This window comes from Equus quagga, chromosome 5, assembly GCF_021613505.1.
Source record: "Equus quagga isolate Etosha38 chromosome 5, UCLA_HA_Equagga_1.0, whole genome shotgun sequence".
Classification (NCBI taxonomy): domain Eukaryota; kingdom Metazoa; phylum Chordata; class Mammalia; order Perissodactyla; family Equidae; genus Equus; species Equus quagga.
The window spans coordinates 12,818,971-12,842,869 of record NC_060271.1 but is presented as its reverse complement, the minus strand read 5'-3'; the positions used below and the strand labels follow the sequence as shown (position 1 = coordinate 12,842,869).

Here is a 23,899-nt window from a genome sequence, read left to right as displayed (position 1 = left end):
CAATAATGGTTTCATTAGGGTGGTAAAACCATGGGCATTTTGTTTTAAGTTCTCTATTAGTCAAACGTTTTTGTAATGAAATTACTTTGCTCTGTGAATTTTTGTAACTTTTTATAAAATTTCATAAAGTTCTTCAGTGATGCCTTTTATAGCTGTGGCTATTTTTATAGAATGACTAATTAGAGGGGCTTTTGCTTACTGGGGAGAGATTCTGAGGAGGAAAAATACATCACTTAAAACTCTCTCAGAATTAAAAAAAAAAAAACATTATGCAAGACTAGATTGGAGGGGAAATCAAGATTTAAAAAGAAAATTTTTAAATGAGATGTCAAGTATGTGTTCTGGAGCTCAGAGAGGTGGTTCCTGAGACAGAATTTTGGGAACTGTCAGTATTTGGTAGACGATGTTCAGAGTCAGGAGAAGAGATGAGATCTAGGGAGACTTTAAAGATCTAAGAGTTTCCAAGTCCTGTCTGTTCCATTCCTTAGGTTCCATAACTGTTTGTCACTCTAGGTTTCAATTACTCTCCAATAAAAAAAACTGGTTTCACTACTAGTCTCTTCCACCCTCTGGCTCAGCCTCTACTCTGGCTGCCAGGTCTCTGTTCCTAAATCCAGGTTCAAAATATATCACTACCCTGCCCACAAATTTTCTGGCTTCCTACCAACTACAGAATTGGATTAAAGTTTCTTGGTCTGACAGTCAAGAAATAAGACTTTTCTCACAAGTAATCTCCCCCTCTGAAATCCTCAAAATACTTTAATTGTGCCTTCTAGTGCACTCGACACTTACTCTTTCCAAGACAGTTACAAATTTTGACCTTAACTACCAGCAGATCAAAAACTTACTGCTTCTAGACTCCTGCCTTGCCCTTCTTTGAAACTCACATAGCATCTAGCACGGTGCCTTGCATGTGGTAAGGATCCAAAGGTTTAATGAATTAATTTTTGCAAATTATAATAAAGCAAGGATGCAGAGAAACTGGAACCCTCACACATTGCTGATAGAAATACAAAATGGTGCAGCTGCTGTGGAAAACAGTTGACGGTTCTCCAAAAAGTTAAACACAGAGTCACCTCATGACCTACATTTCCACCCCTAGAGGTTTCTATCCAAGAGAAATGAAAACATATGTCCACACAAAAACTTGTAAGTGAATGCTCACAGCAGCTTTATTCACAATAGCCAGAAAGGAGAAACAATCCAGATATCCATCAACAGATGAACAAAACGTGGTATACCCATATAACAGAGTAGTATTCAGCTATAAAAAGGAATGAAGTACTGATACATGCTACAACACAGATGAACTTTGAAAACATTATGCTAAGTGAAAGAAGCCAGATACACAAAACGACACATATTAGATGATTCCATTTATATGAAATATCTAATCCATGGAGACAGAGAACAGATTAGTGGTTACCAGAGGCTGGGCTGGAGGGAGTGACTGCTTAATGCATACCAGATTTATGTTTGGGATTATGAAAAAATTCTGGAACTAGATAGTGGTGATGGTTGCAAAACACTGTGAATGTACTTAACGCCACTGAACTGTACACTTTAAGAACTGTGGTTGTTAGTGCCATCAAGTCAATTCTGACTCTTAGCAGCCCCGTTGTACAGCAGAGCTGAACCCTGCCTGGTCTTCTTGCGCCATCCTTTCACCTTCTGACACTCTATCAGACAACACTCCAGTGCTATTCACAGGGTTTTCATGGCCATTTTTTCCGAAGTGGGTGGCCAGGTCCTTCCTCCTAGTCTGTCTTAGTCTGGAAGCTCCAGTGAAACCTGTCCACCATGGGTGACCCTGCCGGTATTTGAAATACTAGTGCACTGCTTTCAGTGTCACAGCAACACTCAGCCACCACAGTATGATGACCAACAGACAGGTGGTGTGGTTCCAGGACTGGGAAACAAATCTGGGCCCTGGACTGGATGAGAGCATCCAACCTTAACCACTAGAGCAACAGTTCCTGGGCACAGACCTATACCACTCATCGGCAACCCACAGACAACATAGGGGAAGACTGGCACAGATATTAGCTCAGGGCAAATCTTCCTCGGGGATAAGAAAAAAGGCACCTAATAAAATGTGGCTGGTAAGCACATGGTTCCTGATCTTAATAAAAGTACAATCTTAATATCCTTAGCCTGTAAGATCAGCACCCATAAATCCAACTCCTCATTGGGAAAAATAACTCAAAACATGTACTACTGAGCCATGAAGCTCCAAGGACCTGCCATATTCACAGCTAGCTGAGGAAAAGAGAGCAAAGACAGCAGCCGGACCAGTGGCGCAGTGGTTAAGTGCGCACATTCCGCTTTGGCAGCCCGGGGTGCACTGGTTCGGATCCCGGGTGTGGACATGGCACCGCTTGGCAAGCCATGTTGTGGCAGGCATCCCACAGGGCTAATCTTCCTTAAAAAAAAAAAAACTTTCAGCAAAAGTTAATTAAAAGGTTCATGTCCTAAATAACTACTCAAGAAAATGTAATGTAAATCCTCAACATATGTTTAATATAGTCCCTTTTTTAAAAAGACATGCTTCAAACTTTATAATATTTTCATTTATTCAGAGATGTAATGTTGATCTGTTGGAAGTAAATTGGACCTTTTCACTCTCAACAACTTGGAATCATGGAAAACGTGCAAGCAGGACACAGTCTCAGGTGCAGATGAACAAGTCCTCGCCAAGCTTTACAGGAGATTGCTCTTTTCTCAGCATGCTTTACCAGCAGCATTGCTGTGAATCTGTCACCTACAAGAAATAAGGCTCTATACCTTACCCACACTCTCTATGCTTTAATCATAGTTGCTCTCAGAAGCAAGACATTCTTTGATACTAGTAAGGAGACCAAGAGGTGAGGCTGTTAAAAATTATCATCGCTCCTGTCACCACATCCTACAACCAGAACACTCCAAGATGAATCAAAAGACTTATTTTTCTTTTTAATACACTTGAGGTAGTATACGATAGTAAGATGGGTGAGAGGGACAATGGCACTTGTGAACCAGGGAGATGAGAAAGAAGAACCAACATGATGCCTTAACTACAGGTGCCTTCTGAGGCAGATCAGTTTTAGGCAAGTGGAAGGTAGGGAAGGTCCTTTCAAAGTCTCCATGTCCACTTATTCCTTTTAGCCAGGGTCAGCTGGCATTAAGCTTGATAACCTTTTGCAGAAAGAACCTCTTGTGGCATCTTTGCTTTCTTTTTTTGAGGAAGATTAGCCCTGAGCTAACATCTGCTGCCAGTCCTCCTCTTTTTCGTGAGGAAGACGGGCCCTGAGCTAACATCCATGCACATCTTCCTCTACTTTATATGTGGGACGCCTACCACAGCATGGTGTGCCAAGCGGTGCCATGTCCGCACCCGGGATCCGAACCGGCAAATCCTGGGCTGCCGAAGCGGAACGTGCCAACTTAACTGCTGCGCCACCGGGCCAGCCCCATCTGAAAGGTTTTTGGTACGATAAATCTATTTTCATTTTTACTTTAGTACAAGTCTTGTTCACTGTCATATGTCAAGTATTTCACTGCACAACTAATCATCCCTACCATATACTTAGTTAATTTAAAGGGACTCTTTATGAACTCTTTAGGAACTCTTAAAAAAAGTTCCTAGCAACATAAATTGCATTCTTAAAAACAGAACACCTACATCTACATATTAGGTAGGACAAATGTTCTGAAATGCATTCTAGGATGTAACGCCCTAAACTTAAAAACAACAAAAAAACTTCATTTAACTCAAATAATCTCTCCCTCTCAGATGCTGGCACCATTTTAATTCTGTCAAAAGCATAATTATAAGCACATGTTCAACCAAGAAATCAAATTTCTATTCTCTCTATACTATATACAATAATTCAAAAGTTACCTCTATAACATCACTGAGGTTTGGCTCTAATATAGATTTTTTTTAAAAAACCTATGGGAATATCCAAAAATATGCAGTGCTTTTTAACCAATCTTGCTTAATTTTATGGCTCAATATACAAAGTGCCTTTACATACAAGAATAAAAGATATAATTTAGTCATTTGATAAGTCTTTTTTGGGTGTATCTTCTAGAAATTGAGAAATTTAATGACTGGGTAACAAATCATTTCATAGATCAGGCAGTTTACAATCTGTGTAGCCCACAGAACTGAAAAAGGATGTAACCTAGTTCTCAGTTAAGAGATTATTAAAAATAACTTTTGATGATGGATTAGGAAATAATTTTTCGTAAATAACTCTAAAGATTCAAAGAACTGAGTGGCACTGATATAACAAACCACATATAACATTCTTAGAACTTATATCCATAAAAATGAAAAAACAAGAAGAGACCTGACATTGAACTGCTTTCATTCTAATAATAAGCAACATTTTCCTATAGCACTGATCACCTATATAACTTATCTTTCACTGTCTCCCACTGAACCAAGGCAAAAAGAACACTGCCTAGCACATGGTAGGTACTCACTAAATATATGGTGAATCAGTCTATAAATAAATAAAGGGACTGCTAATAGGTAGTTTATCTTCAACTTCCCATGGCAATGCCATATTGCTTTCCAATCATGCACTACCAGTTTACACCACCAGCAGTGGTTATTTTAAGAATTCCATCTGCTCCATACCTCACCAAGCTAGGCATTGCCAGACTGGCAGTTATTCTTTGCTCGGCTGATGGGTATAAAATGATCACCTACTGTGGTCTACATTTGCATTTTTAATCTATTTATCAGCTGTTCATGTTTCCTTTTTTATAACATACCTACTCCTATCTTTTTACTGTTCTTTTGGTCAGTGATCTTTCTCTTATTTGAACTAAGAGAATACAATGACCCTAATCTCTGATGACAGACATTACAAATACTTTATCCAACTTCACAAGGTGTCTACTGATGAACACAACTTCTTTAAAAAAATTTTTTTTCCATTTTCTCCCCAAAGCCCCCCGTACATAGTTGTATATTTCAGTTGTGGGTCCTTCTAGTTGTGGCATGTGGGACGCCACCTCAGCATGGCTTGATGAGCGGTGCTAGGTCCACACCCAGGATCTGAACCCGCAGAAACACTGGTTTCCTGTACTTAACCACTTGGGCCATGGGGCCAGCCCCAATGAACACAAGTTCTTAATTTAAATGTAGTCAAAGCTGTAGATCATTTCCTGTATGATTTACATTTTTGCATCTTATGTATAACAGTCTTCCTTCTCCAAGGTTCAAAGAATTTACCTTGGGGCTGCCCTGAGGCCGAGTGTTTAAGTTCCCAAGTTCCACTTCAGGGGGCCTAGAGGGCCCAGGGTTTTGCTGGTTCGGATCCTGGGCCGTACACAGCACCGCTCCTCAGGCCACACTGAGGCGGCATCTGACATGCCACAACAAAGAGGGACCCACAACTAAAAAATATACACCTATGTACTCGGGGGATTTGGGGAAAAAAAACGGGGGGGAAAAAAAAAGAATGTACCTATTTACCTCTATTGTCTTCTTAGTTTTATAGTGTTGCCTTTCACATTTATTTTTTTTAAGATTGGCACCTGAGCTACCATCTATTGCCAATCTTCCCCCTTTTTTTCCTCCTTCTTCTCCCCAAAGGCCCCCATGTCTGCCATGTCCGCGCAAGGGATCAGAACTGGCGAAACCCTGGGCTGACAAAGCAGAGCCCGTGAACTTAACCACTCAGACACCAGGCCGGCCCCTGCCTTTCACATTTAACACTTCAATCAGTTGGCTTACACTGTTTACACATTCCTGAGCCAATTCCACGTTAAAAATCCCTTCTCCTAGTTTCTATGACATTACATCATTAGATTAGCAGTTTTCAGACGTGGATTGCATCAAGCTATAAAATTTCAAAATATGTTTCAAAGGCTGATACTGGTTGACTATTTTATCTGGATAAGGAGAACATTTAAAAAAAACCCTAATACTACCATTTCGTAAAAGAAAAGGCAATAACGTCATAAAAGAAAGAAAGACAAACCTTGGGGAAAAAGAACAACTCATCTTAAAATCAAAGAAAAAGAAAGACAAGTTGGCATCCTCACATCGACAATATTCACACAAGGGGTTGGTGAAATCTTCGTCAGAGAACCCCTGCTATAAGATAATCCTGGTCTTCTCCCTACCTTGTGATTACTTCTTTTCTTTTTTCTGTTGCCTTGTAAATGTAACAGCTACTTAAATGCTTTGATGCAGCACTTTTCCTATTTCTCTGGAATCTCCTCACTATCTCACTCAAGTCTTCAGTTCTCGCCTCTAAATAGGTGACATATAAATTCTTACTTCATGAAACACTCTATCACAGAAATACCTATACTCCATCATCCTTCACAATGCATTACATTTACCTGTTTACATACTTACCTCTGGTATAAATGAGGCACAGTTGCTAGGGATTAACAGCATATGGAATAATCTCTTAGTACAGACAAGATACCTATTAAATAATTTCTTTTTAAGAGATATTGACAATTCCATCAATTAGTATCTCCTTTATCTTACTATTCTTAAGAGCTCTCCTTTAACATTGTTTATTCCTTAAATTACAGAGCCTAAGACTATATCTCTGCCTATCTTCAAATATTCACTGGCTCTAATATTTCCTTTCCAAATCTCACAATTTGAAAAGAAAACTACTTAAAGTTTAAATGTCTACTACTTTCACTTCCTTTAAAGGATTAAGTATCCCTACAGTATAGTCTATACTCATTTCCTAACTGTCTGCACATCAGTTTCCCTCCTAAGTCCTCAATAAGGAGAACACAAGAGTTACCGGTGCCCTGCTTCATTTATTTTCAATCCTCAGTTGATACTTCAGCCCAGCAAAGAGCCCAACGTCATTTTTTACTTTAGTATTTATTTTAATTTCAGAGGAGATAAATTCCTATCTAAGAATTTCTAAAGGACATGAAATCTAAGCATGTCTTTCAATGAACCAAAAGGCGATATAAGACACCTTTAAGATTTTTTCCACTGCAACATTTCTATTAAGAAAATACTTGGGGCCAGCAGGATGGCAAAGCAGTTAAGTGCACACATTCTGCTTTGGCGGCCCAGGGTTCTCCAGTTCAGATCCCGGGTGTGGACAAGGCACCGCTTGGCAAGCCATGCTGTGGGAGGCATCCCACCTATAAAGTAGAGGAAGATGGGCATGAATGTTAGCTCAGGGCCACTCTTCCTCAGCAAAAAGAGGAGGATTGGCAGCAGATGTTAGCACACGGCTAATCTTCCTCAAAAAAAAAAAAAAAAAGAAAGAAAGAAAGAAAAGAAAAGAATTAATACCATGGTTATTAATATAGACAAATGAAGTCTATTATATGATTGGGTCCAATAAAGGAAAAAATTTCTATTTCTAGTACCAACTCAATGACCACAGCTATTTCCATCAAAAAATATAACTGGATATTTAACAAATTAGCCTGCCCATAAGAGACATGCATGTGATACACAAGTCCTCTGAAATAATATAAAACACTGCATAAAACATCACCTTGAATTACAAATTCACACTTTAAAAACCTGAGTCAAATCATGAGATACTATTTCACACCTACCAAACTGGCAAAAACAAATTCTGAACTAATCAGTGTTGATAAAGATGGAAAGCAACAAAGAATTCTCATATATTGCTAGTGGGAATGTAAACCTGTACAACCACTTCAGAAAACAGTTTGGCGAATATAAAGCTGAAGTTGTAAAATTTCTATGACCCACCAATCTTTTTTTTTTAATTGAGTTAATGATAGGTTACAATCCTGTGAAATTTCAGTTGTACATTAATGTTTGTCAGTCACGTTGTAGGTGCACCACTTCACCCTTTGTGCCCACCCCCCACCCCACCTTTCCCCTGGTATCCACTAAACAGTTCTTAGTCCATAATTTTAAATTCCTCATATGAGTGGAGTCATACACAGATTATCCTTCTCTCGCTGGCTTATTTCACTTAACATAATTCTCTCAAGGTCCATCCATGTTATTGCAAATGGAATGATTTTGTTCTGTTTTACAGCTGAGTAGTGTTCCATTGTATATATGTACTACATCTTCTTTATCCATTCGTCTGTTGCTGGGCACCTAGGTTGCTCCCATGTCTTGGCTATTGTAAATAATGCTGCAATAAACATTGGGGTGCATAGGACTTTTGGGATTGCTGACTTCAAGCTCTTTGGATAAATACCCAGCAGTGGGATGGCTGGATCGTATGGTAGTTCTATTTTTAATTTTTTGAGGAATCTCCATACTGTTTTCCATAGTGGCTGCACCAGTTTGCATTCCCAGCAGCAGTGTATGAGGGTTCCTTTTTCTCCACAACCTCTCCAACATTTGTTACTATTAGTTTTAGATATTTTTGTCATTCTAACAGGTGTAAGGTGATATCTTAGTGTAGTTTTGATTTGCATTTCCCTGATGATCAGTGATGATGAGCATCTTTTCATGTGCCTATTGGCCATCCGTATATCTTCTTTGGAGAAATGTCTGTTCATGTCTCCAGCCCATTTTTTGATTGGGTTGTTTGATGTTTTGTGGTTGAGTTGCGAGAGTTCTTTATATATTAAGGAGATTAAGCCTTTGTCAGATATATGACTTGCAAATATTTTTTCCCAGTTAGTGGGTTGTTTTTTTGTTTCAATCCTGTTTTCATTTGCCTTGAAGAAGCTCTTTAATCTGATGAAGTCCCATTTGTTTATTCTATTGTTTCCCTTCTCTGAGAAGGCATGGTGGCCAAAAAGAGCCTTTTAATACTGATGTCAAAGAGTGTACTGCTTACGTTTTCTTCCAGAAGACTTATGATTTCAGGTCTCATCTTTAGGTCTTTGATCCATTTTGAGTTTATTTTGGTGAATGGTGAAAAAGAATGGTCAATTTTCATTCTTTTACACGTGGCTTTCCAGTTTTCCCAGCACCATTTGTTGAAAAGACTTTCTTTTCTCCATTGTATGCCCTCAGCTCCTTTGTCAAAGATAAGCTGTTCATAGATGTGTGGTTTTATTTTTGGGCTTTCAATTCTGTTCCATTGATCTGTGCACCTGTTTTTGTACCAGTATAAAATGGGTGAATTTTACGTTATGTAAATTATAGCTCAATAAGGCTATTTTTTAAATTAAGTCAATGATTGATGAGGGACTGAGAACTCTTTTAGTGCAAGGTAACACCACGCAAATCAGTTTCCTGTTGCAAGAAGAGAAGACTTACTGTTTAATATATGGATTGGACTACCATCACCTTAATCCAAGGATCAATCCTAGCATTACTAAAGTAGGTCAACCAGGTACTATGTGTTTTACAACGTGATGCAAAATGAGATAGAACTATGATGCATTCTAAGGAAAAATGTTTAGATGTGACTCTCTCAAGCTTTTAACTGTAAACTTGAGAGAAAAATACAGGAATTAAAGGAACAAATTAAATGATACCAGAAGAATGCAACTGTACAAAACCATTCTCAGGACAACTAGTTCAGTCTCAAAGCCAGTGTCACTGAAAAATAAGGACTATGCTAAGCTAAAGAGACATAAGGAAATTAAACTGTTATATACCACAAGGTCCAAGATCAGATATTAGTTTGGATAGCCGGCTGTAATGAACATTTTTTTGAATAAGGAAAGGAAATTTGAACAGCCCCTGGATATTAGAGGAAATAAACATTTACTCACATGAAGAGAAGGTATCACTGACTAAAAAAGCAAGTTGCAAGTTGATCTCATTTTAGCAAAATAAAAATAAAAACCTGCATATACGTGCTTAGAGAAAGATCTGTGGAGAAATGCACCAGAAGTTATTAACAGTGATTTCTGGATGATGGGAATGTTGAGTTTTCATTTTTGCATATCTATATATTCTAATAGTCTACAAAGGACATATACTGCTTTTGTAATAATAAAACAATTATTAGAAGACAGAATCATGTGGACAGCTTTAATAAATCTAATGATGCCCAGGCCTTACCCCAGATAAATTTTAAAAGATTGAGAACTACTGCTTTTAAAAATTAGGAGTGGAGGGGCTGGCCCCGTGGCTGAGTGGTTAAGTTTGCGCGCTCCGCTGCAGGCGGCCCAGTGTTTCGTTGGTTCAAGTCCTGAGCGTGGACATGGCACTGCTCATCAAGCCACGCTGAGGCAGCGTCCCACATGCCACAACTAGAGGAACACACAACAAAGAATATACAGCTATGTACTGGGGGGCTTTGGGGAGAAAAAGGAAAAAAATTAAAAAATCTTAAAAAAAAAATTAGGAGTGGATAGGGGTTGGCCCCGTGGCAGGGTGGTTGAAGTTCCGCAGGCTCTGCTTGGGCAGGCTGGGGTTCGCGGTTCAGACCCACTCCACTCACTGGCCATGCTATGGAGGCATCCCACATACAAAGTGGAGAAGATCGGCACAGATGCTAGCTCAGGACAAATCTTCCTCACAAAAACACACACACACAAAAAGAACTGGGAGTGGATAAAAGGTAAAATTCTTGTCTAAGACTGTCTTTAAAAAAGACATGCATGGGGCCGGCCCGGTGGTGCAGCAGTTAAGTGCGCACATTCCACTTTGGCGGCCCGGGGTTCGCCGGTTCGGATCCCAGGTACGGACGTGGCACTACTTGGCAAGCCATGCTGTGGCAGGCGTCCCTTGTATAAAGTAGAGGAAGATGGGCACAGACGTTAGCTCAGGGCCAGTCTTCCTCAGCAAAAAGAGGAGGATTGTCAGCAGATGTTAGCTCGGGGCTAATCCTCCTCCTCCTCAAAAAAAGACAGACGTGCATGGAAGTTTTTCACTTCACGAGTTAGGAGACTACCCTATATAGAGCCAGTAACAAAATCTTCTAGAAGGAGCAAATTATATTAGCCAATTTCACAAGTCAGGATCTTTGGCTGAAAAAAAGAAACCATGTTTAGGTCGATGAAGCAGAAAAGGAATTTATCAGAAGGATACTGGGAGTTCAGAGAATGAATGAGAACTTCTTTGACCTGGCAAACCTGCAGTAACCAAGTAAAACTCAGCAGTCAAAATCATCAACCAAGGTCACACCACAGGAAGAGCATGCTTAGGAAACTGCTCTGCTAGCAATGCCACTGCTACCAGCTGATGGAATGAATTCTAAACTGTCCTTCCTTCTTTGCATCTTTCACTCCACATGCAAGTCCCTAGTCAAGTGTATTTGATTCACACAGCTTGGGTGACAGCTGCCAGGGGTCCGGGACAGGCAGTGTATCTACAAGATATGTGTATGCATACAAGTTAACACACACAGCCTTTCCAGCTTTCTTTCTCACTAAGAAACACAAAAAGGCAATAGTGGAAGGGGCTTAATGAGTCTGCTCGAACAGGCACGGCCTGATCCGGAAGTACGGCCTCAACATGTGCTGCCAGTGCTTCCGCCAGTACGCCAAGGACATCGGCTTCGTGAAGTTGGACTGAGTGACCTTCCAGGAATGGGTTATTCGAGACATCTACCGACGGCAGAAATGATGCTAGTTATTTGTACATAAAAAAAAAAAAAAAAAAACTTAAAAAAAAAAAAAAAGGAACGGGCTTAAAATGGTAAAGAGACAAAAGAAACAATAAAAATCACTTTAAGGCTCAAGTGGTAGAATGTTCAACACAGGAATTCTGCCAGTCTTCCCATTAGTAATAATCTTTAATCATTCTGCCTTCTTCCGCTTCATTATTCCAAAAAACATTTCCTGAAAGTAATTTCACAAAGTACAAAATTTTTAAAGAGGAAAATTTATAACCTTTCTCAGGTAATCTCCCTTCCAATATTTTGTCATTCAAATGTCACAACACTTGCTACAACCATACCTAAACACTCACTATCCCACTAAGGGAAACAGAATTTACTTAAATCACAACAGTTCCAAACAAGAATAGTATATTACAGAAGTACATTTATGACCTAATGCAATGTGACACATTAAATTCTGGCTGTAAGATTCAGATAACTAAGATTTATGTAAGTACCAGAAACTATAAGGTTTTAGAACCAGCAAAAAATGTTTTTACAGCATTTGCTCCAAATGTCACTGTATCAACTACACAACGAAGAAACAAGCCACTTCGTAGTGATAACTTTTATCAAATAGTTGCAGCTACGGTTACTCTGACAGGCTCCAATTTCCTATGAATATAAAATAGGCTATTTGTGACATTTAAAAACTACACAGCTTTTATAATTGAGAGATTTAACAGTAGTAACTACTATATCATGAGACATACATTTTTACTTCAAGTTCATTTTACTTACAAGCATTTCTAAAAATTTCTTCTCAAGAATAAACTTTGCTTCCAATCCAAATATTACTTTTCAGTTAGAGGAGTGGACTCTGGATCTAGCTGGCTCTGCCATGTACTAGCTGTGTGACTTTGGGCAAGTCATTTCACTTCTTTTTGCTTCAAATTCTTATCTGTAATTTGGAGACTACTGGAAAGTTGATGATTAAATGAGCGAATATATGTAAAGTACCAAGAATAGTGCCTGGATGTTTTGGGGGTGGAGTGACCGCCTGGCCTACAGTGAGTACTCAATAAGTGTTAAGATTAAAATGCTTAATGGTTGGGGGGGATCAACAACAGGGGGAAAAAGGCACTTTGAGAAGAGAAATTTTCAGACCAAATAGGCTGAGATAATTATTCACTAGAAACCAAAACCAAGAAAACAAAACCACTGCAAACCCAGCATATTTAGCTTATTTTTTTTTTTTTTTAAGGAAGATTAGCCTTGAGCTAACATCCATGCCCATCTTCCTCTACTTTATATGTGGGATGCCTACCACAGCATGGCTTGCCAAGTGGCACCATGTCTGCACCCCAGATCCAAACCGGCGAACCCCGGGCCACCGAAGTGGAACGTGCGAACTTAACCGCTGCGTCACCAGGCCAGCCCCTAGCTCAATTCTGTTATAATAAAATAAATATACACTAGGAAGAAATGAAGGACAGGAAACAAACTACCTGGAAAAGTTAATACTGAATTGGGTAGGGGAGCAAACCAAACACTCCATTTTACAAGCATATCGAAGGAGGGTAAATAATCATACAATTAACTCTATGCTGCTCGAGAGAAATTTAAGAAAACGATAGAGATGAGAACCACTGAACAAAATCCCCAAATGCACAGAATCACCTACAAAGTCTTTTCCTCACTCTCCCCCTAGCAAACTCAAATCTTAATCTATGCTTCTATATCCAACTACCAAGTTATAGGAAATCAGGAAAATCTAGAATGTGGGAAACTCTACAGGACAAATGACTGGTTTCTTCAACAAAGGGCAAGGGAAAAAAACATACAAAGAAGCTTGAAAGACTATCAGTCAATTACAGTGTGTGGACCTAGATCCTGATTCAAATAAACTAGAAAAAGTCAACAGTCAAGTACTAGCCAAGAAAACAAAATCCAAAAATCAAAGAATTCCACTTGCAACAATCTGTTTACATTTTACCGAATTTCACTCGACAGGTAAAAGAATGTCTATTAAAGACAATTTCATACAGTTTATTTAACAACTATGAAGTGATTACTATAGTCAGGCATTATTTAAAAAACTCTACAAATATTTCATTTATTTACCACAATAACCCTATGAGAAGGTACCATTATCCCAATTTAACAAAGAAAGAAACAGGCATAGGAAACTCACCTAAAACTCCCCCAAGGTCACAAAGCTGTAAATGGCAATGCTGAGATTCAAACCCAGTCCATAAAGTTGGTGCTCTAAATTACTATACATGACTTCTCTCTACATGACGTGGTGGTAGAAATCAAGCTTTAGAAGCAGAGAAAACTGCCTGAATTCCCATCTCTCATTACGTTATACTTAACTTCTTGGAACTTTTGTACGCTCACTTGTAGAAGGGTTAATATCATCCATTTTAAACAAGTCTGTTAAGGAATAATGAGATTATATATATTGGACCCCATTACAGCCTCTAGCTTACAAAGCCCACAATAAATGCTTCCCACTACCCTCCCCACCATACTTAGTAAGACTAATTAAAAAGTAGAGCTAATAATTCATAAACACATAGCAGGTACACTGGAATAGCTCCACCTTTTAACTAACTTTTCAATATACTTATAAACTTCAAGGACAGCAATAATTCAGAAGAGAATTTTTTATATATAATGAAATTTAAACATAACCAGCAGAAACAAGAATCTGTAATCTAAATTTAAAGTATAGCCAAACTTAAATGAATTTGATTCTTCTGAAAACAAAACTTATTCCACAAAAACAGACCTACTGCTCATAAAAGTGTACCAAAACTTTGTTGATGCTCCTGATTCTCTAGCCTGACATCTGGTTAATACAAGGCAAAGTAGTTTTATCACAGAGAAGGAAGGTAAACTAATGAGTATGTTAAAAATGAACTCCTTTAAGAAAGACAGCTTTCTATGTTGTTATCCTGTGAATATTTTTACGCTTATCTGTTAAACTACTAAGTTCTTTGGTGGCAGGACTGTTTTATGGTCATCTGGGCATTCCTACCCCTGGCACACTGAAACTAGCACCATAGTAGCCTCTAGCATCTCTTAAAATTTGCCCAATAGATCTATTAAAGGCTGATTATTTGCTTTAGTCAAGGAAAATAACTATTAGATTCCTTTAAATGTCTGCCTAGTATATTTGAAATCACCTATAAAAATTCAATTTACATAACACTTGCAATATTTTATCTCATTAGTTAAGATACACCTGTAGACAAAGAAGTTCAGTTCCTCTTACTGAATCATTTTTCAAATTTGATTGTAGGCAGTTTTGTTTTGGGCAGACTTCAGCGGGAAATAAAAATCAGAATCTGATTTAGAAATAACTTGGGCAGCTAGGTCTCAGCACAACCACATATTAAATTACAGACAATAGCAATAACTATATTACTCGTGAGGAGGTATGCACCACCTAGATTCCCCCCACCACCCGCTACCATCCATCTGAAAAACCATTAATACAAACACCAAAATTTCCCTTTTTCATGAACTACTTTTTTAGTTGGGATCCTTTAAAATTTTTTGTGCCTCTCATCTTTCCAATAGTCTTATTTCCATGGTTAAAGGCAGCAGCCATAATGGTTAAGCATAATGACTTAGAAACAGACTGCTACGGTGTGAATATAGACTCTGCTACTTACTAGCTGGATGAGTCACTGGACTTATTTGCTCAATTAAAAAGTGGGAATAAAACAATATCTACCTCACACAAATTAATAAATATAAAGCACTTCGAGCAACAGTCCATGGCACATTAGAGTTATCACTATTATTAAGTGCATACAATTAAGCATAAAACAAAGATATGCAATCTGCTGAAGTATGATTCAGAATTGTGCATTTTTCTCTTTAACTGAGCATTTAAAAATGAATAAGCAAAAGCGTGTCCCAGATTTCTCATCATTCCAAACTTACTAAAATGGTTGCATGTGCCCCTTTCAGCCAAGCTTTTAAACAGCCGCTAATGAAAAATCCAGTAAGTCGAATTCATTCAAAATAAATGGCTTCCTAACATTGCCCCACAAAATTTCAAGAGCTCTGAAATCAAGTGAATGAGAGTTTATATCAATACATACAAACCGTTTTGACTACCCCGAAAAAAAAATTAGAGTTAAGTTCTCACCTAGGTTTACGGGTCGAGTAGGCAACAACAGCAAAACACAAAGCAACTGACATATAATTTTTAACTTTAAATGTTTTTCTTGTACAAACCACCAAAATAATTTAAGAACAACAAAAAAAATCCTAGTAGAACTGACAAAAATGAACTTTTGTGCTGAAAGAATGTCGGAAGGTAAATTGAAACTGACTCCCTAAGAAAGACGACTCTCTATTTTACTATTAATCCCAAAGTTCTCATTCACAATTAGCATTTTATTATTTTATCTTTTAGACAGCCTGCAACTTGAAACTCAAGCACCTTTCCAAACACCGAAGTTCACTGTTTTTGATTTCCATTCTATGCCTTTTGTTTTCAGCTAAACTTCTGGATCTAATGGTTAAAAAAAAAAAAGCAAACAAAAAGACAGGCTTTTGTTTGAAAGGGCACAACAATCAAGAACCCAGCATCTAAGTTTGTTTTCACTTGTCGTCTTCCAATTCTCTAGTAAATGTCCCAAACTTAACAGTACTCTAGTTCCCCTTCAAGTATTACACATAAAATAAAAGACCTTACAAAAGGCCGGCAGTTCAAATTACAAATCTAAGTCTACCGAAGACTACCAATCAACTACTTTTGGATGGGATTTACAAAGGAACGTGACTTCTGTTACTAAACTAAAACACGAACGAGCATTAACTCCGTTTTTCCCCCGGTAAGTAATAAATACCAAAGTTAGGAACAAGTACTTCAACAAATATGACAAAGCAACCTCAGAGCACAAAGTTGGCTAATAAAATTAACACCACAGCACAATTTCAAAACCATAAGCAACCATAAAAACAAAAAACAAAAAAACCGCACCCACTCTTATGTAAACTTTTGGTGTAAGCAAACTTCTTTAGCCTCACCTTTGTTTTCACCTACCAAGGACTCTTCAAGATGAGACGCCAATTCCAAGAAGGCCAAAAGATGAAACGATTCAGTTGTTGTCCCCGCAGGAGAAACAACTAAACATTTAAGACATGTTAACGTATTTAAGTTACCGAAGCGCACGGCACTTCCCCAAGCTACAGCCATTTTAGATTCAGCCTTTCCTTTGAATTTCACGGCGGTGGGGAGAAGTAGGTTTAAAACAGAAAAAAAAATCCTCGTTGAAACACTTCAAGATCCACCAGCTTTTTTTTCGGGGGAGAGGGGGTCGATAGGTGCTAGACAGACAATCTAAATCAACGAAGACCCCTCGCTACGAAGGAGAACAGCAACGCTGGGGGGGGTTACAGCTCCTCTTTTCCCCTCAAGACACTCCAAATTAGACTTAAACACGATTTTTTCCTCCTTAGATTGTCCTTCATTGGAAAACAAAAGCCCTTGGCTCCAATTTAAGAAGGAAAGCACAAGAAGCCCGTAAACCGAGACATTCACCCACCAAGCCGGAACGCCTGGAGAGGAGCCAGAGAGCCGCAGGTGAGCGTTCGCCCGAAGACCAAAGTTGAAGTCGCGGCGCTCCGGCCGAGCCACGGCGACGCTCCAGTGCAAAGCTCCCCAGCGGGGGGAGGTGCCCCGGCCGAACCACACGACCGACGGCTCCGCTCCCCGCCCCCGGGCCGCCCCACACCCAACCACCTGTGTGAGAGCCTCCTTTAACTTGTCTCAGCAGCCGGCCGGTTAAGGCACCGGGCGGAGCCCTGCTCCGGGAGGACTCAAGATCCCCTACTGCCCAGTTGTGCGGGACTCCCACTCACCTGGCAGCGACGGGGTTCCAGCTAGGGACCAGACGCGGCGTCGGAGGGCGCGTCCCCAGCTTCCTGATCCGGCAAGAGGTGGAGGGCCCACAACCATAACAAAGCTCTTCCCAAAATGGCTGCCCGACCCACACGGCCCAGGAGGGGCAGAAAGGGTGGAGGGGGAGGAGCGACGACAGCCCCGCCCTCCTCCAATCCGACCCCGCCTCACATACGCCCACCACTCGCACCGCCCACAGGGGCGCACGCGCACGCGCACGAGCCACGTTCGGGTGACCCTGCTGGCGCCTCGCGCCGTCAACGCTCGGCCGCGCGAACGGCGGTTATTCCCTGCCCCGCCCCCAGCTCCTTTCACCGCGGCTCGGGGCGGCGCGCTGTCACCCCCGCCCCTCTGCTGAGTTGAATACTCTGCCTTTCCTCGCGCCGCCTCAGGGGCGGAGACCAACTGAGTTTGGTACTCCCCTTCTAATCCCCCTGCCCAACACGAGGGCCTGAGCGCGTGTAAATGAGTGGGTGTGTATATATGTACATACATGTACCCGTTTTTCCCCGCCCCTTCGTTCTTCACCCTCCCACACCCACCTTTGGGCAAGAACGCGTCCCCAAACTACCTCTACAAGTACTAGCAAAGCGGTTTCGTAGGAGCTTATGTTCCGATGCCTTCCCACCTTCCGCTCCTTCCTTCCTTCACGCGCGCGTGTCGTTAAGACTCCAGCCCCCAGCCGGCTACACGGCCGGGCTCTGGAGTCTTGAGCGGCTGGCGCGACGCGCTTCCCGCTGGGAGTGGTAGTTCCGCCCGACGGCTGGCGTCACGCCCCCGGCCCAGCGCAGGACGGATTTCTGGTCCGAGCCTGCCCCTGTGCCAAGGCGGAGAAGTTGTTTCTCCGACTCAAAGTCTCATTGGGTATCGCACGACGGGAAGGAGCGGCGCTGCCATGACAGACGAAAAAGGAAATAAAAATGAAAGGCTATCGCGACTAGAAGAATTCGCTGTGAGCCCATCCTGCACGGGAAGCTAAGCCATAGGATGGCCGGGAACCAGAAAGCTAGGCTACCTAGAATCTGGGGAACGGAGAAACTGGCCGGCGTGGGCCCCTTAAGCTCCCCTATTAGTTGTCTTCGGGAAGGACGCCCAAATTGCCTGGTGCTGTTTCCTTTCATAGACTGAAATGGAGGCCCAGAGAAAGGAAGGGACTTGCCCAAGGTCACACAGACAACAAATAAAAGTTAAAGCGAGAGGAACGGGAGGAATGATCTAACTTCTCGGATCACCACCAAGCCCAGGGCTCTTATCACTACACCTTTCGTGGGAGTGCAAATACTCCCCCTTGTGCTCTTTATTTCTCAATGAAGGTTCCAGGTCCTAGCAAAGAGAATGGAAGTACAAACGGGTTTTTTTTCCCCCATAAATAAGATTAGTAGTTCAGGACCCTAATGCTACGTGAGATGTGCCCCGTTGAACCTAGAAACCCTGTTGTTTTGCAAAGTAAAAGATGAGTTCCAGAGATGGCCAGTAATTTAGCCAAGTCACACTTGGCCTAGACTCCAAATCTCTCCTACCTTCCTCTACCGCCATTACTGTTTCAGTAGTTTCACCCTACCTTCCCAAACTGTCCGAGGCCGATTCTGCTGGCTCAGAAACCTGGAATAGAGAGGCAAGGACCGTTCTGGTACCCCACAGACTTCACAAGCCGTCTTCCACCAGAATTAAGATTTTAAACGAATGGCCCAAGACGGAAAGCCGGGCGTCGGAACCAGTTAGCACTGGTCCAGTCCCCACCCGGACTCATTTTTGTCGGTGCTCAGGAAGTGGGGGGTTGTCTAACCGCACTTGCCGGAAGTGCCTTTCATGAGCACCTGGCTGCTCACGCAGCTCATCTTTTCATCTGCTGGCGCGACGCTGGCAAGTAAGTAGCAGGGCTGCTGTCACGAGTGCTGGTTGGGGAGGGGGCTCCAAGGGTTGGGAGTAAATAGAAGTCTTGGGCACTGCCTGGCAGCTTCCCGAGGATCTTTGCGTCCAAACTCCGCCTTCTTTTCTCAGAGGTCGGCTTTGAGGCTTGCAGTTCGAACTCTGTCCTTTGGGGCAGTGGAAATATTGAGCGTTTTCACCTAAGTTGAGCGGATTGACCCTTGGGTCTTTGTCCTTGATTACCTCACTAGTTGCCGTCCCCGGGCTTTACGCTATCATTGTTTTTTGCTTTAATACTCGTGAGTTGGAAAGCACGTGTCACGAGGCATAGGCTACTCCTAAGGTGGAGGGAGCGTTGAGATTTTAAGTGGAGTGGTCTGGAAAGCCCTTACACAAGCAATTTTGAGCAAAAGTCAGTGTGTGGGCCCGGCAGATATGTGTGTCTGGGAGTCCGGAAGTGGATGTGGGTGTCATCTAAGATCTACTCAAAGGCCCAAAATAACTTAATTCCTATTTGTTTCCTTATGTATAGAATAAAGACACTGACTGGTATACAGATTTCTTGAACCAGCCCTAAGATCTGTGATCAAGAATTTAGTTCAATATTTTTTTTAATTAAGCAGCAACTGTGGGTTTTGGATTTTTTTAGACACCTTTCTCCTGGTCAAGAGTAGGACTCATGCAAGACAGATCTGGAGTCACATTCTCACTCAGCCACTTACTGGCTGCTTACATTAGACAGGGTTCTTAACCATTCCCTCCTGTGTAAGGTGGGAATAATAGCTAAGATTTTTTGAGTGCTTACTTTGTGTCAGGGACAGTTGTCAGCTCTTTACATTAATTAACTCAATTTTTATGACGACCCTATGTGGTTATTATAATCCTTATTCCAAAAATGAGTGAACTGCACCATAGCAAGTTTAAATAGCTTGTGCAAAGTCACGTAGTAAATAAGTAGTGGAGCCAGGATTCCAACCCAGATTGTGTGACTCCAAAGTATGCACTCTTAACAGGCTACACTCTCTTATCACCAGCTGATGAGGTTATTGTGAGTATTAAATAAGTTAATGCATATAAAACTCATAGTTGCAGTGCCTGGTTTACAGGTAAATTGTATTGATTGCTACCATTAGTATTTTGAGCTGTAAACTCCTAAGCTCCAAAATAGATAGCTAAGGGGAAAAAAGAGAACAGAGAACCTATGACCTTCAGTTTTAAAGATGAGAATACTGGCACTTCAAGCAAGCAATTTACCCAAGGTCACACAGCTGGGAAATGACGGAGGTATGATCTTCTGTCTTGGTGCACTAATCTTTCTATTACACCAACAAGCAAAAGCTAAATGAACGGTTCAGAGAAGAAAAGGATCTATTTACTTAATGTGTTACTGATTTTTTGAAAACATTAATGATTGTTTTCAAAGGAAACTGTGTTATATGGAAGAAATTCTGCTGAGTTACTACTTTAAAAAAATTATGTATAAAATGAAGAAAATTAAGTGACGTCTTGTACACAGCAGCATGCTTCTGATTCAGCCCCCCCACTTAGCTGTAAAACTACATTAATCAGAACTGTCTGGCATCTTCCTGAGCAAGACTTTCAACTGGGCCCAGTATGCTTCGCTTCATCAAGAAGTTTTCTCAAGCATCTTCAAAGGTTGGTTTATTCAGCAAATATTTGAGCACTACCTGCCTCGCTTTGCTGGGGCAATAGCAGTGAAAAAGAAGACAAAGCTCCTTATTCTCTTATATTCAGATAAGGAGAGGAAGAGGTGGGTAAAATATTTAATATGTCAAGTGGTAAGTGCTGTGGAGAACTATAAAGCAGGGAAGGAAAGCAGAGAGTGTCGACAATAGATTTAGAATTGCAGTTATAAACAGGGTGGTCAGAAATGAGGGAAGGGGCCATGGAGGTAGCTCAGGGAAGACCATTCTAGACAAATGGGAAAAAAGGCCTCAAGGTGGAATCATTCCTACCATTTTGAGGAATCACCAAGATTCTTAAATAACTGTTTCATTTTTTCTTTCATCCAACACTTTTTGAGTTACTGTTGATCTGTTCACTAGTTGAAGTCTGGAATCTGCTCACTAAAGCACAGAATCAGCAGGAAAGGTTATTACTTTGACCATGTACCAGGAAAGGCACTGGATATTTTTTTTTTAAGGCAAAGAAAAAAATATGGTCCTGGCTCTTGAGTCTGCTGAGACAGACAAGTAAACACACAATTTAATTCATTGTGAGAATTATGATGGAAGTGTGCATAGGGTACTTACTTATAGGAGCATTAAATCAGATTGGCGAAAGCTTCAAGCTGAATTTGGAAAGATAAGACGAGTTCCCTAGGTAGAAAAGTAATAAGCTAGAGTTCTAGGCAGACATGTGGAAAGGCACAGAGCTATGAAAAGTGTGCATTGTCTACAAAGCTAAACTGGAAGGTAGATTGCTTTTCTATACATAAAATAGCATTCCCACAGTAATTAGTGCTGCTGCTTTTGCAATTTATAAATAAAAAAGTTTAGCATGCCAAATACAAAAGACTTAGTCTTTACTTGTTCCTCTTTCAGATTTTTCTCTCACAGGGTAAGATTAGTGGTAGGCAGAAACATCACTGGGTTCTATTCAGTAGTTTCCTTTGCATGTTGTATAGCTGTTTAGTAGTCTTAGCCTGTGATATTTTCACCCTGTAGTCAGTTCAACCTTTCTGTAAAGTTCGATATGCCAACAGAAAGCATATGGTTTGTTTTTATGTTGTTTCAAATTGGGATTAACTAAGACATTGGGTGATTTTTTTTTTAAATCTGTTTTTTCCTTCTGGTTCTATTTTCTCTATAGATGCTGAAGCACCCCTTCACAGTCGGACTAGGTGCCAGCAGGAGAATAGATACGTTTTCTCTCAAGACATGTCTCCAGCAGAACTTTTCCCCTTTGTTTCCAAGGACTTGGCTTTTCCCAACATTTCCAGTGTGTATGAGCAAGACACAATACTATCATACTTCCCCGTGCAGCTTTAAGAAGAAGCAGAAGCAAGCAGTAGTTCCAGCCAGGTCCCCGAGCACCATGACTTACCTGCCTGACAGCCCAAAGCCAGCATTATATATAACTCTGGCAGGACTAATCCCCTTCATTGCTCCACCACTGGTCATGGTGACGACAAAGACTTATATCCCCTTATTAGCTTTTACTCAGATGGCTTATGGAGCCAGTTTCCTGTCTTTCTTGGGAGGGATCAGGTGGGGTTTTGCTCTGCCAGAAGGTAGTCCAGCCAAACCAGACTTCCTCAATTTAGCTAACAGTACTGCTCCTGTTTTGTTTTCATGGTTTGCCTTCCTTATTTCAGAAAGACTCAGTGAAGCTATAGTCACAGTAATAATAGGTTTGGGGATAGCATTACACTTTGAACTTTTTCTCTTGCCACATTATCCCAGTTGGTTCAAAGCCCTGAGGATAGTAGTCACTTCAGTGGCTTTTTTGTCATTTTTAATCACTTTACTAGTTAAAGATATTTATCCAGAGAAAGGACCCAAGAGACCAGGTCAAGCAGAATAAATATAAAACTATGAGGATGATGTTAGCATGCTGGCTACAAGCCTTGTAAGGTTGTGTTTTGGCATCACCTTTCTGTACTTCTCCTATTTGGCTCTTTTTTCCCACCAATGGTAATTTATTCTTCACAGATTATTTTCATTTCTAGAAATCTTTGTTTCATAGGAATTACTTAAGCAACAGCTTGAAAACCCATAATAAGTCCTTTTCATGTAATATTAGGTTACAGTTCTCATTCAGTCTTTTTATGAATTATGCAGTCATTCACTTAAACAGTTCAGTGTTTTAATTGTTTTGAAAAATGCAAAATGATTTTTAAAAAGATGAAAAATCCCTTTTGCTAGAGCCTTGTGATCACTGGAAAAAAACACACACGATTCTCCCACTTCAAGAGGGAAGGTTCGTATCCATGAGTGTCTAAAAATAATAGGTGGTTCCAGTGTGGAGTTTTCATTGCATTTGCCTCTGGGCATTGCATTTCCAAGCTCATTTTACCTGGTATCACCTAGTTATATGAGCTGAAAGATCTGTGGCTCTAAAGTCAGTAGGGAGTGTCACAAGGAGAAGCCATGTTCAAAGAAAAGCTGAATATATTTTCCAGTTTTTATCAGGATATTTGGCAGAGTATTGATGCAACTTATCTCCTAATCATGAAACATAACACCAGCTGGTCAAAAATAGTTAAAAGAATAAAGCCACTAGTACATATAAATTAGGAAAAGTCAAGCTGGAGCCACCTTGATGTTGTAAAGAGCAGGGCCATCTAGTTTTACATGTTGACTCAGAGAAGCCTTTTACAATCTTTTTTTTTTTTAAAAGATTGGCACCTGAGCTAACATCTGTTGCCAATGTTTTTTTTCCCCAAGCCCCCCAGCACGTAGTTGTATATTCTAGTTGTGGGTCCTTCTGGTTGTGCTATGTGGGACGCTGCCTCTGCATGGCCTGATGAGCGGTGCCATGTCCGCACCCAGGATCAGAACCAGCGAAACCCTGGGCCACCGAAGCCAAGTGTGCGAACTCAACCACTCTGCCACAGGGCTGGCCCCAGAGAAGCTTTTTTAAAATGGCAAAAGCAACACCCTGGATTCTAACTTGAAAAGCTAGTCTCTTGGGAGTCTTAGTCTCATAAAAAAAG

At 40.7% G+C, this 23,899-nt stretch overlaps 2 protein-coding genes across 6 annotated transcripts in view; one reads left to right on the top strand and one right to left on the bottom strand.

Annotated features, from left to right (window-relative positions):
* Positions 1 to 19,046, bottom strand: part of GPBP1L1 (GC-rich promoter binding protein 1 like 1) — a 52,626-nt gene extending 33,580 nt beyond the window's left edge. Inside the window, exon 1 of one of the 5 annotated variants that reach the window (XM_046661938.1) lies at positions 18,914 to 19,046. The gene's annotated coding sequence lies outside the window, so the exon portion shown is untranslated. Of the gene's footprint in view, positions 1 to 16,996; positions 17,122 to 17,312; positions 17,448 to 17,894; positions 18,044 to 18,913 lie in introns of those variants that run through there. The other 4 variants (XM_046661941.1, XM_046661939.1, XM_046661937.1 and 1 more) reach the window with 4 other exon arrangements.
* A 38-nt stretch (positions 19,047 to 19,084) lies between these two features.
* On the top strand, positions 19,085 to 23,685 carry TMEM69 (transmembrane protein 69). Its single transcript, XM_046661943.1, has 3 exons — positions 19,085 to 19,219; positions 20,645 to 20,877; positions 22,054 to 23,685. The coding sequence occupies exons 2-3, from the start codon at positions 20,836 to 20,838 to the stop codon at positions 22,765 to 22,767; spliced, it is 756 nt and encodes a 251-aa protein (XP_046517899.1). The 5' UTR covers positions 19,085 to 19,219; positions 20,645 to 20,835; the 3' UTR covers positions 22,768 to 23,685.
* The last annotated feature ends 214 nt before the right edge of the window (positions 23,686 to 23,899 follow it).